Raw genomic sequence first — 16895 nt, forward strand, 5'->3', positions numbered from 1 at the left:
CTGGACACAGGTAGCCCTCGACTTACACCACAATTAGCCCAAAATTTCTATTGCTAAGTGAGACAGTTGTTAAGTGAGTTTTGCCCCACTTACAACCTTTCTTATTACAGTTGATAAGTGAATCACTTCAGTTGTTAAGTTAGAAACATGATTAAGTAAATCTGGCTTCCCCATTAACTTCGCTGGTCAAAAGATTGCAAAAGGGGATCATATGATTCCAGGATACTGCAACCGCCATAAATATGAACTATCAATCAATCAATCAGAATAGAGCTGGAAGGGACTTTGGAGATCTTCTAGTCCAGCCCCCTGCTCAAGCAGGAGACCCTATATCATTTCAGACAAGTGGCTATCCAGTCTCTTCTTAAAAACCTCAAGTGATGAAGCACCCACAACATCTGAAGGCAAACTGTTCCACTAGTTCAGTGGTTCTCAACCTTTCTAATGCCGCGACCCCATAATACAGTTCCCCATGTTGTGGTGACCCCCCCCCAACCACTTATACATCACCGGGTGCCAGGGACGTGGCCAAAGAAAAGGGGGAAAAATGGCGGACAGCCTTGTTTGGCGACCCCCGTGAAATGGTCGTTCGACCCCAAATGGGGTCCCGACCCACAGGTTGAGAACCACTGCACTAGTTAATTGTCCTCACAGTTTCTTCTTAATACCAGGTTGCTTCTTTCTCTGATTAGTTTCCATCCGTTGTTTCTTGTCTTGCCTTCTGGTGCTTTGGAAAATAAGTTGACCCCCTCCTCCTCCTTCACTTTTTCCCAAAGTCTCTACATCTTTTTTGTAATGTGGTGACCAAAACTGGATGCAGTATAGTTGCCAAGTGTCTGAATTTTGATCAGATGGGGATGCTACAATGGTCATAAGTGTGAACAATGGTCATGTCACTTTTTTCAGTGCCGTTGTAACTTTGAATAGTCACTAAACAAATGGCTGTAAGTTGAGGACCAGCTATATTTGAGAAATTAATGAAATGAAATGAAATGAATCCACAATTTTAGTTAATTTTTAGCTTGGTGTGAAAAGTAAAAATAATAACACATAAGCTTCAAAATACATTGAATATATTCACACAGTATTATTAATTTTCATTGAAGTCAAACTAAGCTACATTATGAGCTGGTGCTATGTATAAACAAATTATTGTCAAGTGATCTGGCATTTTTGATAAGACAATGAATTACTGATTTCTTGATATTACCTATTCAACACCACAAACATATATATCGTTGTAAACAAACATAATAATTGTTTCTTAATTTCCAAAGAAACATGAGAGTTTAATTACCAGGTTGCTAATAATTCTATATTTTTCATGATACAAACAGTATGCAAAGTAGCAAATATCCTATATAGGTTGTCCCCAATATACAACTATTCTTTAGTAATTGTTCAAAGTTACAACAGCATAAGTTACAATTTAAAAAAATCACTTACAATGGGTCCTCACACTTATGACTGTCATAGCATCCCCACAGTCATATGATCAAAATGTGGGCACTTGGTAGCCGGTATGTGTTTACAATGATTGCAGCCTACTTGGGGGGGGGGGGTTGTTTCATGTGACTGCCATTTGCAATCTTGCCAGCCAGTTTCTGACAAGCAAAGTCAATGGGGGAAGCCGGATTCACTTAATCATCACATGATTCACTTAATGGCAGTGAATTATTTAACAACCATGGCAAAAAAAATCATAAAATCATGCATGACTCACTTAACAACTGTCTTGCTTAATAATGGAGATTCTGGTCATAACTGTGGTTGTAAGTTGAAGACGAGAACAGAATTAGCTTTGATTAAATTGATGTAACATTTCATGTAATAGGGCATTTGTAAAGTGAATAAATGTACATTATATTTTATATGCTCACTTTTCTTTCACCATTGGGACTGCAAGTTCCATCACTTTCATCAAACGTCAGCAAATTGGCTTCACTACATAAGAAGAAAAATATATTTAAACTTTCACCAACTGACTTATAGATTAAGACCACAGACCCGGTTTCAGCAATCGTTACAAAATGTTCATATTTCAAAGAATATTTTCATTTGATAACAGCACTATTTTATTTAAAGATGAAGTTTACATAGAATTTTATTTCAAAAATAGGGTTCATAAAATTCAACATTTTAGCATTGCAGATTTCAAAACTGCAATGTAGGTATGATCCCCTCAAATCTCCATTCCTCCTTCCTACCTGTCTGGCAAGTCTAATATTATTTTGATGCTATATTAAAATCTTTCAATAAAACTCAACGTTGGGGGGGGGGGAATCCTCTGCAACAGTTGTTGTACAAGGGCAGAGAGAGTGTGACTGGCACCAAGTCACCCATTGGCTTCCAACCTAAGATAATATTAGAATTCAGTCTCCTAGTTTCCAGCCCAGTACCTTTAACACTACACTCTATCTCTTTAAAATAATTTAAGGGCAATAAATCAATCAATGCAATCTAAAAACTGAAAGCTGCTTTAGAGCAAAACATAAAAGGAAGCAGGGGGGGTGTGTGCAGACCCTCCTAGTGATCTGAGAAGAAAGAAATGTGCAACCATATGAATTACCAGAATAAGGAGAATGCTGAAGTCAGTGTTAGCATTAGGCCGCATGATGCGGCAAAGGCATAGCCCTAAGATAGCAAATTTAGCTAGAATCCTGAGAAGAAAGCATCCAGGGAGCAAAACAATTCGTTCGTTCGTACGTACGTACATATGTACGTACATACATACGTACATACATACATACATACATACATACATACATACATACATACATAGTCAAAATAATGATCACCAAGAGAATATCTATCCAAAAATAGAATTTAATCCACCAAGCTTTCATCAAATACATTTGACATCGTCAAGGTTAAGAGGCAAACGCCGGGGGAAGTCTTATATACAGTTGTTTAATTCCTGTTTCCGGCTCCTGGAGCGTGTCATCGGCCCCAGCTGATCGAACTGAGTCCCAAGCACACCCCCTACATCAGCACCTATCCTCTTTCCATTGCTAATTTGCATTCTGTCATACGTTACTCCGTTAGCTGTTTCAGGGTTGGTCAGGTTGGGGGGTCAGGATCTTTTCTCCTCCCCTGCTCATAATTCCCCCACCATCCCACACATGCCTTCCCTTAGGGAGCGGGGGTGGGCAATTATTTAAATCACTTCCAATATCCCTGCAAACCCCAAGACCACTTTGATCTTGTTTATCTATCCCTCGGGGTTGTAATGCAGGCTCATAGTCACAGCCCATGCTATTCCTCCTCCCCTCCTCCTTCCCGTGAGTTCTCCTGAATGATCTGCTGTTCGTTTTCACGCTCTCTCCCTCGCGCATACTCAGGATGTTTTCTGCCATTGTCCCATTGTCAGCACTTTGTTGTTCCGTCCATTGTCGGTGAGCACCATTCCCACTCATCCCCAATTCTCCATTCTCACTTCGTATGGGGCTCTTCCCCTTTAATTGCAGTCGCTCTTTCACTGCGCAGCTTTGTGTTGAGAATGTCAGAGGTGCCTTCCTCTGCTCGACCGCGACTGGGTTATCATAATGTGCCTGGTAGTGTCCTCAGGGGGGGATTCATCCTCGTTCTCATCGTCCTCATTAGACTTTATTATATTCCGTTTTCCCTCCGGTTCCTCAAGCCCCACTCCATCTCCATTCCGTCCCAAAAAGAGTCTGCTCCAGGCGGGTCGTGACAAACCTAGCCGCGGTTGTCCGCTGAAGTTAGTCTGTTGTCGGTTAGCTGGTAATCGCATGTCCGGGAGAGAGGAGCTGTCAATTGAGGCTCCATCGGTGTGATTATGCAGGGAGGGAGGCCGGGCGGTATTTTTTTGATTACAAGTTTTTTAATTGGGTCCCTTCCACACGTTAGTACAGTTGCTGGCACTCCATATTTTCAGAGCTTGATGCGCTGCACACAAGTATACACGCCGATTGATGGACTCCGTTCCTGAAAACCATGCCTCTTTCAGCAGGCGACCTCCTTTTGTCGTGTTGTTGGCCAAGATTTGGGCATTCTCAAAATCAAAGCAATGATCGTATTCTGCTACATGGGCCCAAATCTGCGAATGTTGTTCGCCTCGTCTAATAGCCAACCTATGCTCATGTAAACGAGTCTTAAGTCTTTTTGAGGTCTCGCCTACATAATTACTCTGGCACCCCGTGCAGTTGATCTTATAAACTATAGCTGATCTCTCGGCAGTAGGAAGCTGGTCCTTGGGGCACATCACTTTAGCTCGTAGGGTCTGAGTAGGTTTGTGGGCTACCTGTATATTGTGGGGTGCCAGAAGCCTGGCTGTGGCTTCTGACACATTACTAATGCACGGTAGAGATACCCGTACGGTTCGTGTCAGGGGTTCCTCTCCTTGCTGTCCGTTTCGGGGGTCTGATACAATACTGTGTTGCTTAATAAACCTTAGAGGGTACCCATTCATCCGGCATACGCGGAATAGATGTTTCCTTTCTTCTGCCTTAGACTCCATAGTGCTGCAGTGCGATTGCACCCGTTTAAACAGGGTCTTAATGAAGCTGGCTTTATGGGAGGCCGGATGGTTGCTATGGTAGTGGAGGATTCGATCCGTATGAGTGGGCTTCCGATAGACCTTGGTGTTCAAAGTTCCATCTAAGGAACGTTGGACCAATACGTCCAAAAAGGCTATCGAGCCCCGGATCTCCTCCTCCACCCTAAATTTAATGTCCGGATATATTGAGTTTAACACTCCCGTAAAGTCAGCTAGATGACACCATTTGACGACAGCAAAGGTGTCGTCAACATACCGTGCCCAAAACGTGGGCTGTTGACGGGTCATGGCCTCGCGTTCTAATTGTTGGAGAACCGCTTCTGCCACCACGCTGGATATTGGGGAGCCCATAGGTGTGCCCTTTACTTGCTCATATATACTGCCTTGAAAGGAGAAATAAGTTGTAAGACATAGCTCAATGAGTTGCGCCAGATCCCCAGGCTGCAGGGAATCCCAGTGTCCAGTTTTTCCTAGTTTTTCTAATTGATCTCTTAGGATTCTTAGGGCCAGATCCTGGGGGATGGAGGTAAAGAGTGAGGTGACGTCAAAAGAGACCATCACCTCATCCTCCTCCACCCTAAGGATCCTAATCCTTTCCAAGAATTCTTCCGCGGATCTAACTGTAGTAGGGCTGCCATCGACCAGGTAGGATATGCGATCACTAAGCCATTTCGACAACCCTGAAATGGGGGTGCCTCTGAATGACACAATAGGGCAAAGTGGAATATCCTCCTTATGGACCTTTGGCAGCCCATAAAACCTTGGGAGCGCCGAATCATTGGGCCGTATTCTCCTTAAGGTGTCTTCATCAAGTTTCTTTGACCGTTTAAAGCCGTCAAGTAATTTATTGATTTTATTTTTCAAGGCCACCATTGGGGTCTTCCTTAATGATTCTGTAAGCTGTCCCGTCATTTAATAACTGCAGCGCTTTGACCACATAGAGTGCCCTGTCCATCACCACTGTGGCCCTCCCCTTGTCAGCAGGGAGTATCACAATGGTGTTGTCCTTCTTAAATTGTTCCAGGGCCTCCATTTCGTCCCTAGTTAACACTTGGTGGTGCTTATGACGCATAAGCAACCCCGTGACCTGCTGTCTGATTAAGCTCACAGAATTCTCACCCATACCCCGTGGTGCATGGCAGGTTCCAACGCGGCAATAAAATCTAACAGATTTGCATCCATCAGATTATGTCCTACATCGCGCTGCAGCAGAGTGAGTTGGGGGCGGGTGACGAACTTTGAGGACAAATTATGCACTAGAATTATCCATGTACCCATTACCCTTTAATCCCCGTAAAGTGTCTATCTTACGTTGGAGGCATATGGCAGTCTGTTGGTTAGTTCTCTCTGCCATTGACCGAACGTGCTGGTCGAGCATTTGAAAATGTTGCTCCGACAAATCCTTACTACATTGCTCACGAAGGCGATACGCTCCCATCTTCAGGGTTCCCACCCGACAGTGTTGGTCATTGATGAGTGCCCGTACCTTACGACGTTGAAACTCTCTCACTGCTAGTTGGCACTCAGCAGAATTCACTGCGGGTCTCCTCATCAACGATTTAGGCGGGAATTCTTCATGCATGCAAATATGCAGGAAGGCTAGTTTGCGATAACAAACCGAGATACGACAAACGGACTTTTCCCAGTGCCTTGCCATGAGCAAAACTGCTCTGTTATAATGATTAGAAATAAAAACAAAAACACGACTCTTGGGAGTATTCATATTGTCAAAATAATGATCACCAAGAGAATATCTATCCAAAAATAGAATTTAATCCACCAAGCTTTCGTCAAATACATTTGACATCGTCAAGGTTAAAAGGCAAACGCCGGGGGGAAGTCTTATATACAGTTGTTTAAAGCCTGTTTCCGGCTCCTGGAGCGTGTCATCGGCCCCAGCTGATCAAATTGAGTCCCAAGCACACACCCCACATCAGCACCTATCTTCTTTCCGTTGTTAATTTGCATTCTGTCATACGTTACTCCGTTAGCTGTTTCAGGGTTGGTCAGGTTGGGGGTCAGGATCTTTTCTGCTCCCCTGCTCATAATTCCCCCACCATCCCACACATGACTTCCCTTAGGGAGCGGGGGTGGGCAATTATTTAAATCGCTTCCAATATTCCTGCAAACCCCAAGACCACTTTGATCTTGTTTATCTATCCCTCGGGGTTGTAACGCAGGCTCATAGTCACAACCCATGCTATTCCTCCTCCCCTCATCCTTCCCGTGAGTTCTCCTGAATGATCTGCTGTTCGTTTTCACGCCTCTCCCTCGCACATACTCAGGATGTTTTCTGCCATTGTCCCATTGTCAGCGCTTTGTTGTTCCATCCATTGTCGGTGAGCACCATTCCCACTCATCTCCAATTCTCCATTCTCACTTCATACGGGGCTCTTCCCCTTTAATTGCAGTCACTCTTTCACTGCGCAGCTTTGTGTTGAGAATGTCAGAGGTGCCTTCCTCTGCTCGACCGCGACCGGGTTATCATAATGTGCCTGGTAGTGTCCTCGGGGGGGGGGGGGAATTCATCCTCGTTCTCATCGTCCTCGTTAGACTTTATTATATTCCGTTTTCCCTCTGGTTCCTCAAGCCCCACTCCATCTCCATTCCGTCCCAAAAAGAGGGGACTCAATTCGATCAGCTGGGGCCGATGACACGCTCCAGGAGCCAGAAACAGGCGTTAAACAACTGTATATAAGACTTCCCCCGGCGTTTGCCTTTTAACCCTGACGATGTCAAATGTATTTGACGAAAGCTTGGTGGATTACATTCTATTTTTGGATAGATATTCTCTTGGTGATCATTATTTTGACAATATGAATACTCCCAAGAGTCGCGTTTTTGTTTTTATTTCTAATCTCTCTCTCTCTCTCTCTCTCTCTCTCTCTCTCTCTCTCTCTCTCTCTCTCTCTCTCTCTCTCTCTCTCACACACACACACACACACATATATATACACATACATACACATACATACATACACATACATACACACAACACATACATATACATACACATATACATACATACATACATACTAGGAAATAAAACGTGAGCGTTAACAACATCCTGACCCAGGAATCCGTTTGAATGAAAATAACTCACTGCCAGGCACGAAGAACAATCCTTTAATAGTCATATGGGATACGCAAAAAGTTTGTTTAAACGACTTCAAAGCGTCCTGGACCTGCTTCTCTTCCTAAAGTTGCAACTCCTTCTTCAGCAACTCAGACTGTACAACAACAACCCAGACCTAAACTTTCTCCACCCTCACCACCACCACAGTCAATAACACTTAAAGATTTGCAAGATGCTTTGGAGAACATTTATGAGAAAACTATACAAAAGACAGCAGAACTTATAGAGAAAAAAAATGACCAGATGAGGTTAGATATTATTTCTGCACTTGAGGGGCTTGCTGGACTTGTAGAAAAAATTGATGACAGGGTGGATGAAGTGGTGGGGAAAGTTGAAATACTACAAGATAGAGTTGATAAGATAGAAGATAATGCAGACAATGTACAGAATGAGATTTTAATGTCACAATATAGAGAAATGGAGTTTGCTTTGAGAATAAGGGGTTTGAAGGAGAATGTTCAGGAGAATTTGAAAGAAGAAATTGCAATAGAATTGGCTTCTATTTTGGAATGTGATCCTGAAGCAATGTTGAGAGATATAGAAAAGATTTTTAGAGTTAATTCATGGGTCGCAAGACAGAGGAAGTTACCAAGAGATGTGGTGGTTTATTTTGCTAGAAGATCATTGCAGAATGAAATTATTCAGGCTTTTTATAAGCACAGATTTCAGATTGCAACTCAAGATGTGATAATCTTAAAAGAAATACCTTCAAAAATCCTTAGGAGAAGGAGAGATTTTGCTTTTTTGGCTGATGAACTTAAGAAACAACAAATTCAATTCAGATGGGATGTACCTGTGGGGATAGTGGTGACCTATCTTGGTTTACGTTATCGTCTTAATACAATTTCTAAAGCAAAAGATTTTTATATGACTGTGTTAAAAGCAGAGGCACCACCTTCTCCAAGATCAAAAAAAGATGAGAGCAAGGCAGAAACACAATCAAATCTAGGCTTAAAGCTACTCCCAGGAGAAGAGTTATTGGTTGAATCTATTCAATTAATTGATGACCCAAAACAACAGAGAATTACACATGCTGCCTATAAACGAGGGAAAGAGAACAACAACAGCAACAGCAACAAAAGGTTGATGATGGATCACACTTTACTTTGGAGCCAGTGGGAGGAGCAAGGCCAAAGAAATCGTCGACTGCAAGTCTAAAGGTTTTGTTCCAAAGGCTTCAACCTGCCAAGAATGGCAAAGCTTCTAACCTGGAATGTTAACGGGCTAAACACTCCACAGAAAAGAAAGAAAGTTTTTTACTATTTGAAACAACATAAAAATGATATTATTTATTTGCAAGAGACTCATATTATCTCCAAAGATCAAAAATACTTGTTCAACCCCCGGCTGGGGGTACATTTTATAGCTCCTGCATTGCAGAAAAAAGGAGGTGTAGTTATATATGTAAGAAAACAGCTTTCACCAAAATTAATTGACTCGGACTTACAAGGCAGATACGTTATTATTGATCTTTTAATAAATGATAACAGAACTCTTCTTGTTGGATTATATGCTCCCAATCAACAACAAAAATATTTTTACAAGATGATTCATCAGAAACTAATTTCTTTGGATTATAAATCGGTTATTATGATGGGAGATTGGAATGGTGTTTTGGATCCAAGCAAAGACAAGAAGGGTTCTTTTAAAGTGTGTAACCAGGTGAGACTTCCTAAAGCTTTTTTTGATTTAAAGGATGATTTGGAACTCAAGAGATATTTGGAGAGAACGTAATCCTCAGGAAAAAGATTTCACCTTTTTTTCAGACAGGCATCAATCTTATTCTAGAATTTATTTTTTTCTAGTTACTAATGACTTTTCTTTCAGAGTGAAGAATACTAAGATATTTCCTAGAATTTTTTCAGATCATAGTCCTTTATGGTTGGAAATTTCTTTGGATAAAGGGTCTAGACCAGGGGTCGGCAACCTTGGCTCTTTTATGACTCGTGGACTTCAACTCCCAGAATTCCTGAGCCAGATATTGGCAAATAGACTAATGCAGGTTTTGAAACAATTGATTCATACTGATCAATCGGGATTTATAACGGGAAGATATATGAAAAATAATGTAAGACAATTGGTTAATATAATAGAATATTTGGATAAGAATAATAAAATTCCTGCTGCTTTAATATTTATAGATGCGGAGAAAGCATTTGATCAATTAGATTGGGAATTTTTATTGAAAGTGGTAGAGGAAATGAATTTTGGAGATAAATTTTTGTGTGCTCTTAAAGCTGTGTATCAGCAACAATCAGCACAAATTATAATTACTGGGGGATTAACAGAGCAATTTAAAATAGAAAAAGGTACTAGACAGGGTTGTCCTCTATCCCCTTTGTTATTTGTATTAACTATGGAAATCTTACTTATTAAAATTCAAGAATCCCCTAGATTAAAAGGAATAAAAATAAAGAAGATTGATTATAGGTTGAAAGCTTTTGCTGATGATTTGGTGGTGACATTATCTTATCCAATAGATTCGGTTAATGAATTAGTTGAAATTTTAGCGCAGTATAGACAGGTCTTGGTTTTAAGGTGAATAAGAACAAAACTAAAATTTTATTGAAAAATGTGTCTATGAAGGGAAAAGATACTATAGCTGAAGTAACAGGTTATGAAGTAGTTAATAAGGTTAAGTATTTAGGAGTATATATTACAACATCTAATGGGAAATTGTATAAGAATAATTATGAACAATTGTGGATAAAGGTACAAAAAGACTTAAATGACTGGCAAAAATTACAATTATCATTGTTGGGGAGAATTTCAGTAGTAAAGATGAATGTTCTACCAAAGTTTCTTTTTTTATTTCAGATGTTACCCATTTTGAAAAAGGATGCAAATTTAGAAGAGTGGCAGAAGGGTATCAATAAATTTATATGGGGTGGCAAGAAATCAAGGGTTAAGTTTAAGATTTTACAAGATGCTAGAGAAAGGGGTGGACTTAAAGCACCTAATCTGAAATTATATTATGATGCGGCCACCTTAATTTTAGTAAGTGATTGGCTCAATTTAACAAATAAAAATATTTTGGTTCTTGAAGGCTGGGATTTATTATTTGGTTGGCACACATATTTAGTTTTTGATAAGAAAATAGATTGGGTGTTTAAGTCACATATTTTAAGAAATGCCATACTTCGAGTCTGGAAGAAGTATTATTACAAATTAAACTATAAAATACCCATTTGGGGAATTCCTGGACAGGCAATTCAAGAGGTTTATAAGGGGGTGAATTTTGATAATATTTCATATAAAGAGTTGCTCATTTGGTCAGGTACACATTGGCAATTAAAGTCTTTTGATTTGTTAAGGCAAGAAAATATTTTACAATCATGATTTCAATATTTACAAATAATGGAGAGATGGAGGGTAGATAAGAAGGTGGGAATTACTTTAACAGATGAAAACTTGGTAACTCAGATTAAAGATCAGAAATTTGCTCATATTAAAAGAATTTATAATGAGTTAATAAAATTGGATTCGGAAACAGAGTTAGTAAAAGATTGTATGATCAAATGGGCTCAGAATATACAGGAACCGATCTTAATGGATTCCTGGGAGATAATTTGGGTTAGAAATGTTAAATTTACTCAAGCACAAAATTTGAGGGAAAATTTTTATAAAATGTTTTATAGATCGCATTTGGATCCTAAAAAGTTATCTTGTATGTATCCGAATTTGCAACCCAAATGTTGGAGATGTGGTTCCTTGGATGCAACTTATTTTCATGTTTGGTGAACTTGCAAAAATATTAAAGCTTTTTGGATTATGATTTGGTGGAGCATTCAAAAAGTTTTTAAAAGGAAAATTAAATTTACTCCCCAATTATTTCTTTTGGGTATTTTTGTGGACTTTGATGTTAAAGAAACTATTTTAATGCTGAATTTAATAACAGCAGCAAGACTACTGGTGGGTCAGTATTGGAAAAAAGATTCTCTACCTTCTTAAGAAGAATGGGTATTCAAGATTTCTAATTTAGCAGAAATGGCTAAAATTTCTGCTTATTTAAAGGACCATTCACAAAAGAGATATGTTTCTGTATGGAGAAGATGGATAGAATATATTCAGAAGAAGTATGGAACAACAAAGTTTCATTTATTTTATGAATAATGGATTTTTATTAAATTATGAATTGAAGTTTACAGAGAGTTAAGGGTTATTATGATTTTGGTTATTGTATAAGTAGTAAATTTAAGTTGATTATGTTTAGGTTTTTTTGTGTAACCCTGTACTGAGCTCTGGGAAGCCGGGGGGGAGAAGGGCGTGGGGGGAGGGGGGAGGGGGGAGGGGAGAGTATGGGTAGTATGTTCAATAGTTCAGATAAGTAGGGATAGTTTTATATTTTTAAGACTTTTTTTTCTTTTTTTGGTGATAGAGGATTGCTCGGACATTTTCCCCTAGACCGCATCCGATTGAGAAGAAGAGGAGAGGGATAAGCAAGTAGAAAGATGGAGGAGAGAGGGAGGAGAGGAGGAGAGGGAGGAAGAAGAAGGAAGGGGGAAGTGAAAAGATGAGAGGGGGATGCAGTTTGGGGGGAAATGGGTGAGCAATGCCGGAATTTGCGTGTTGTATTTTAACTTGTTATGTATCTGAATTTTTTTTCTTATGATTGTAATGAAAATAAAATAATAAAATTAAAAAAAAAATAATCATATGGGATACGCAAAAAGTTAGCACTGGGAAACAGCTCTCCTCAGTACCTTTTTATAGCAAATACCTTTACCACACCCAATACCACACCCATACTTCTCCACCCATGTGCTCCTACCCCACCCGATTCTCCGATAAGCTACCATCCGGTTCTTTGAGGCCTCCAGGTGCTGTACGTTCTTCCAATGACCAGCTGGCTCTGCGCACGCTCGGTTTTGTCGATCGGCTTCGAAGCTGTGTCCACGCTTGCCCAGTTAGTCGGTTTGTCTGTTAGCGTCCTCTGCGCATGTGTGGCTTTGGCCTACACCATCCCAGCTGGCTGCGCGTATATCCACACGACGATCGAACTGCGCATGCGCGATGATCGAACTGCGCATGCTCGGAAGTCCTCGTTCAGATGTCAGGCCTCAAAGAACACGGCCGGTAAGTATATGAGGGATTCAGCGGTAATTTAGGAAGTCCAGCGATGGCCAGTGACGTCTGGGAGGCCGGATCAGGGTGCTGGTGGTAGCATGTTACAGCAACCCCCGCAGGGCCCGACAGTGAGCACCAGGAAGAGTTAAAACATTAAAAGTTTTATAAAACGTTAAAAGTTTAAATATAAAACATTTAAAAGTTTTTTTAAAAAGCAGACCTAGCTTTCGTTGGCTCCTGCCAACATCATCAGGGGGCAAATAAATCAATGGGAGAGACATTTATAAACAAGCCAGCGCCTGCACTCGATTTCTGGTCCACGTAACAAGTCCCAAACGGCCAATTGCTGCACCTATGTCAATTGCTGCACAATTATTCAGTTTGTCGTCATTCCCCCCATCTACATGCGTACTAGCTTTCATTTTCCCACCTCTCTGCATCTGTGACTCAAGAGGGCACACGGTCTTTCTACAATCCAGTGTGTGATCATCATCACCAAGTTGCTTCCCCCCCTCCTCTCCCCTGAAACCTTCTGCACAGATGGATCTCTTCACCTCTCCACCCTTTCGACATCCATCACCATCATGTTCCTGCTCTCTGTTCCGAGATCCTATTACAAACATCCTGCACGCACTCGCACTATCTGACTTCCCTTCACACTCGGTCTTTCTAACCATCCCCCTGCTGTAATCCTTGACAGCATCAATCTCCTTTTTTCTTGTAATAGTTCCTATTCCATTCGGGGAACCAGTCCGTGATTCCTGCCGTCTGCTAAGCGGGGCGGCAGATACTCTCCGGGGTGATTGTTTCAGTGCCCGATCTAATTGGCATCCAATAGTCACCCCTTCTTCTTTTGTCGCTTGAAACGCTGCTGTCCAGGGATGTATGATTGTTCCTGAGGCAGGGAGCTCACAAGTGCTCTCCTCCCATGCAACCACAGGGGGCGTGGCTTTCCTCGAACGCAGTGAATAGGGAGGTGGGCTGAACCCGCGTGTCGTCCTTCTGTCTTGTGGCAATTCTGCTGCTCTATACGGGTGCGAGTGCATTCCAGATGGGTGGGTGAGGGAGTCCACAGTAACGGGGGCTTCCATACAAGTGGGGGGAGTGTTCAGGCTGAAGGGGGTGAGGTCTCTAAGGTTGTTGGGTTGCCTCATACACGGAAAGTGCGTATCCATCCTTAAGGTCGGGAGGGTCTCTGATCTTTGGCTGTTATTCTCACGAGTATCAGTTCTCTGAGGTGAGGGGATGGGACCACAATTATTGGGTCGTCCATTCCATAGTGATCGAGTATGAACTTCCCACGCTCTTAAAGCTAAATGCGCAGGGCGTAGATCAATGTGGCGGTTGATGGATCCTTCACACAAAAGCCAGGCCTCCTTTAATAGCCTGCCACTCTTCGTGGTGTCATTAGCTATCACCTGCACCCCATCAAAATCAAAGTTATGACCAGACTCTATCACGTGTGTAAGCATTTGGGAGTACTGCTCCCCTCTTCTTATGGCCAGCTTGTGCTCTTGGATATGGTCTTAACCCTCTTAGAGGTCTTACCCACATAACTGCTGGGGCAGTTATTGCAATGGATTTTATACACTACCCCAGATTTCTCCAATGTGGGGAGTGGATCCTTGGGTCTCATGGCACAAGACCGTAATGTCTGGTTGGGCTTGTGTGCCACCCTAACATTATAGGGTGCCAATAGCCTAGCAGTGGCTTCCGAGACGTTATTAACATAAGGGAGGGTGACACGTGTCGTCTGTGATGGTATGTATACACCCAGGAATCATTCTTTTATCTTTAGTATATATATCCAGGAATATAATAAACTATAAAAGTTTAATACCATCAACGATCACCAAGCTTTCGTCAGATACTTCTGACATCGTCAGGGTTAATGCTGGTCTGTGGGAGAGTGCCTTTATAGGTATGACGGCTCACCTATAAAGGCACTCTCCCACAGACCAGCATTAACCCTGACGATGTCAGAAGTATCTGACGAAAGCTTGGTGATCGGTGATGGTATTAAACTTTTATAGTTTATTATATTCCTGGTGTTCATGGTTTATTGGTAATTGACTATGGATTCACCCAGGAATCACATTTTTATTTTCACTATTCATATATATATATATGTATGTATGTATGTATGTATGTATGTATCTGTGAAGAAACGTTACCTGTTATATTAACATCGTAACTGAATTCTACCTTCATATGGTTTGCAAGCATGACCAGAGAAAAGAAGTAGTTAGAAATGATCAGAATGAATCAATAAGGTTTTCAGTAATCTGGTACTGTAAGAAAGAGATTTGACCTGTACAGTACTTTAAATAGATTGTCACATTTCCAACTAGCCCAACTCTTGGTGTCATTCTCAAATACAGCATGTCACAATAATTGTGTTTGTGTATATGTGTGTTTTTGCTACAATATCTCATACCTTTCACTGATAAGATACCAGATAAATTGTCATTCGGTGAGTGTTTAAATGCTATTTTTAATATTACACTTACTTCTATTCTACTAACAAGCAGCTTTGCCCTGGAAAAGTATAAACCCCTGGAGTTCCTATATCACATATTAATATGCATTATTAACAGGCTGTCTCTGAAGAGCATTTAGAGGTTATAACAGATCCAGAATATGGCAATGCAGGTAGCAATGGACATGGTCTATTATGCCATGTGATTCCATTGCTCTATGACTTATACTAGTTGCTAAGGGCATATGGGGACAATTCCAGATGCTCATTATTATCTATAAAGGACTTTATGGCATAGGACCTAGTTGTTTGAGGAACTGTATATCTCGCATTGTTTGTGCCCGCCCAATAAGATTGGGGAGAATAGGCACACTCTTGGTTCCCTCTGTTAAACAACGTCATTTGTTGACATCCAGGAAACAAGCTTTTTTTGTCTCAGCACCTGCCCTATATATTTCCTCCCACCTTAATGATGTTTTAAATGTCTCTGAAAATCTAGTAGACGCAGGGTTGCTGCTGAAGTCCAGCAGCCACTCAACAACTGTTCAAAGTTACAATGGCCTCAGAAAGGGTGCTTTATGGCCCACAAAGCAATTCTGGCCATAGTAAAATGTCCCCCTCAATGGTCACATGACCTCATTTTAAATGTTTGGCAACCAGTTCAGAGTTATGTTTGGTTAAAATGCATCTTGTGATCATGTGACTGCTATCTGCAATCTTGAACTGCACTTGGAGGCCTGCCTGCATTTACAATCACAGGGTCCTATTCAACTCCCCCCTCAATAAGTCAGGGACTACCTATATTGCAAGGCCTCATGAAGGCCATCCTCAGCCATCAGCTGCCTCACAAAGGACCAAGCAGTGCTTCTCATCAGCAGCGGAAGAAGATAGCAAAGATCTGTTTGGGCACCAGAGCACAGAATGGTTTCTGCACCATCCCACCCCCACACAGCCAGCACAGTGCAGCTAAGTCTGCCCTAGGCAGGGACAGACTCTTATCTGCCCACTGGTCTGTTTGCAAGCTGCGACTCCCTGCTGGCTTCTCCATTGACTTTGCTTGTTAGAAGCTGTCAGGAAGTCATGAGGAGGTTTTCACTTAATAATTTGCAATCCTGATTTAATGACAGCAATGGGGACAACCAAGATTTCCAGTTGTAAGCAATGTAGTCATGTGATGTCTTCCTTCACATGTACAATGCTAGGCAATGGAAATTCCAGTCCCAATTACAGTTGTTAACCAAGGACTACCTGTATGGTAGATTTCAAAAGATGCTGTCACTGTGATAATATTAATGTTGAAACAGTAGATCATAGTTTATTGTGTTGTGAATATTACATATTGCTCTGCTTCCTAAATATGCAGAGACACACAGAAGCACTAAACATTTCATGACTATTGAGTAGCCTGAGCCTTTAGAGTACTTTGGCAAAGAAAGTCAAGGGCATCTGCAGGGAATGGCAAAAAAAAACATAAAAATGGCAGCCACAATCACGAGAGTAAAAGCCCATCTTTTTTTTTTTTACATGTATTGTACATATAAAAGAGCAGGGCTTCATCACATAGCAATAGCTTTAATCTTGACTTTTTTAACGATTGCATGTGCACAAACACAAACACACAATTCATCTAGCTAAGAATTGGTACCTACATACTACAATTTCCCTGAAGATGCCATTATCTCCCTTTTGGTTTC

The 16895-nt window shown here is 41.2% G+C and overlaps 1 protein-coding gene across 3 annotated transcripts in view; it reads right to left on the reverse strand.

The window, feature by feature from the left end:
• Positions 1-16895, reverse strand: part of SENP6 (SUMO specific peptidase 6) — a 98709-nt gene that overhangs the window by 67960 nt on the left and 13854 nt on the right. For all 3 annotated transcript variants that reach the window (XR_005557079.1, XM_039346622.1, XM_039346623.1), the window contains exon 3: positions 1881-1944. Coding sequence is in view for 2 of the 3 variants with exons in the window: in XM_039346622.1 (XP_039202556.1) it covers positions 1881-1944 (64 nt within the window). In the remaining variant the exon portion in view is untranslated. The remainder of the gene's footprint in view (positions 1-1880; positions 1945-16895) is intronic.

This window comes from Crotalus tigris, unplaced genomic scaffold (assembly GCF_016545835.1).
Source record: "Crotalus tigris isolate CLP2741 ecotype Arizona unplaced genomic scaffold, ASM1654583v1 scf7180000018016.4438896, whole genome shotgun sequence".
Classification (NCBI taxonomy): domain Eukaryota; kingdom Metazoa; phylum Chordata; class Lepidosauria; order Squamata; family Viperidae; genus Crotalus; species Crotalus tigris.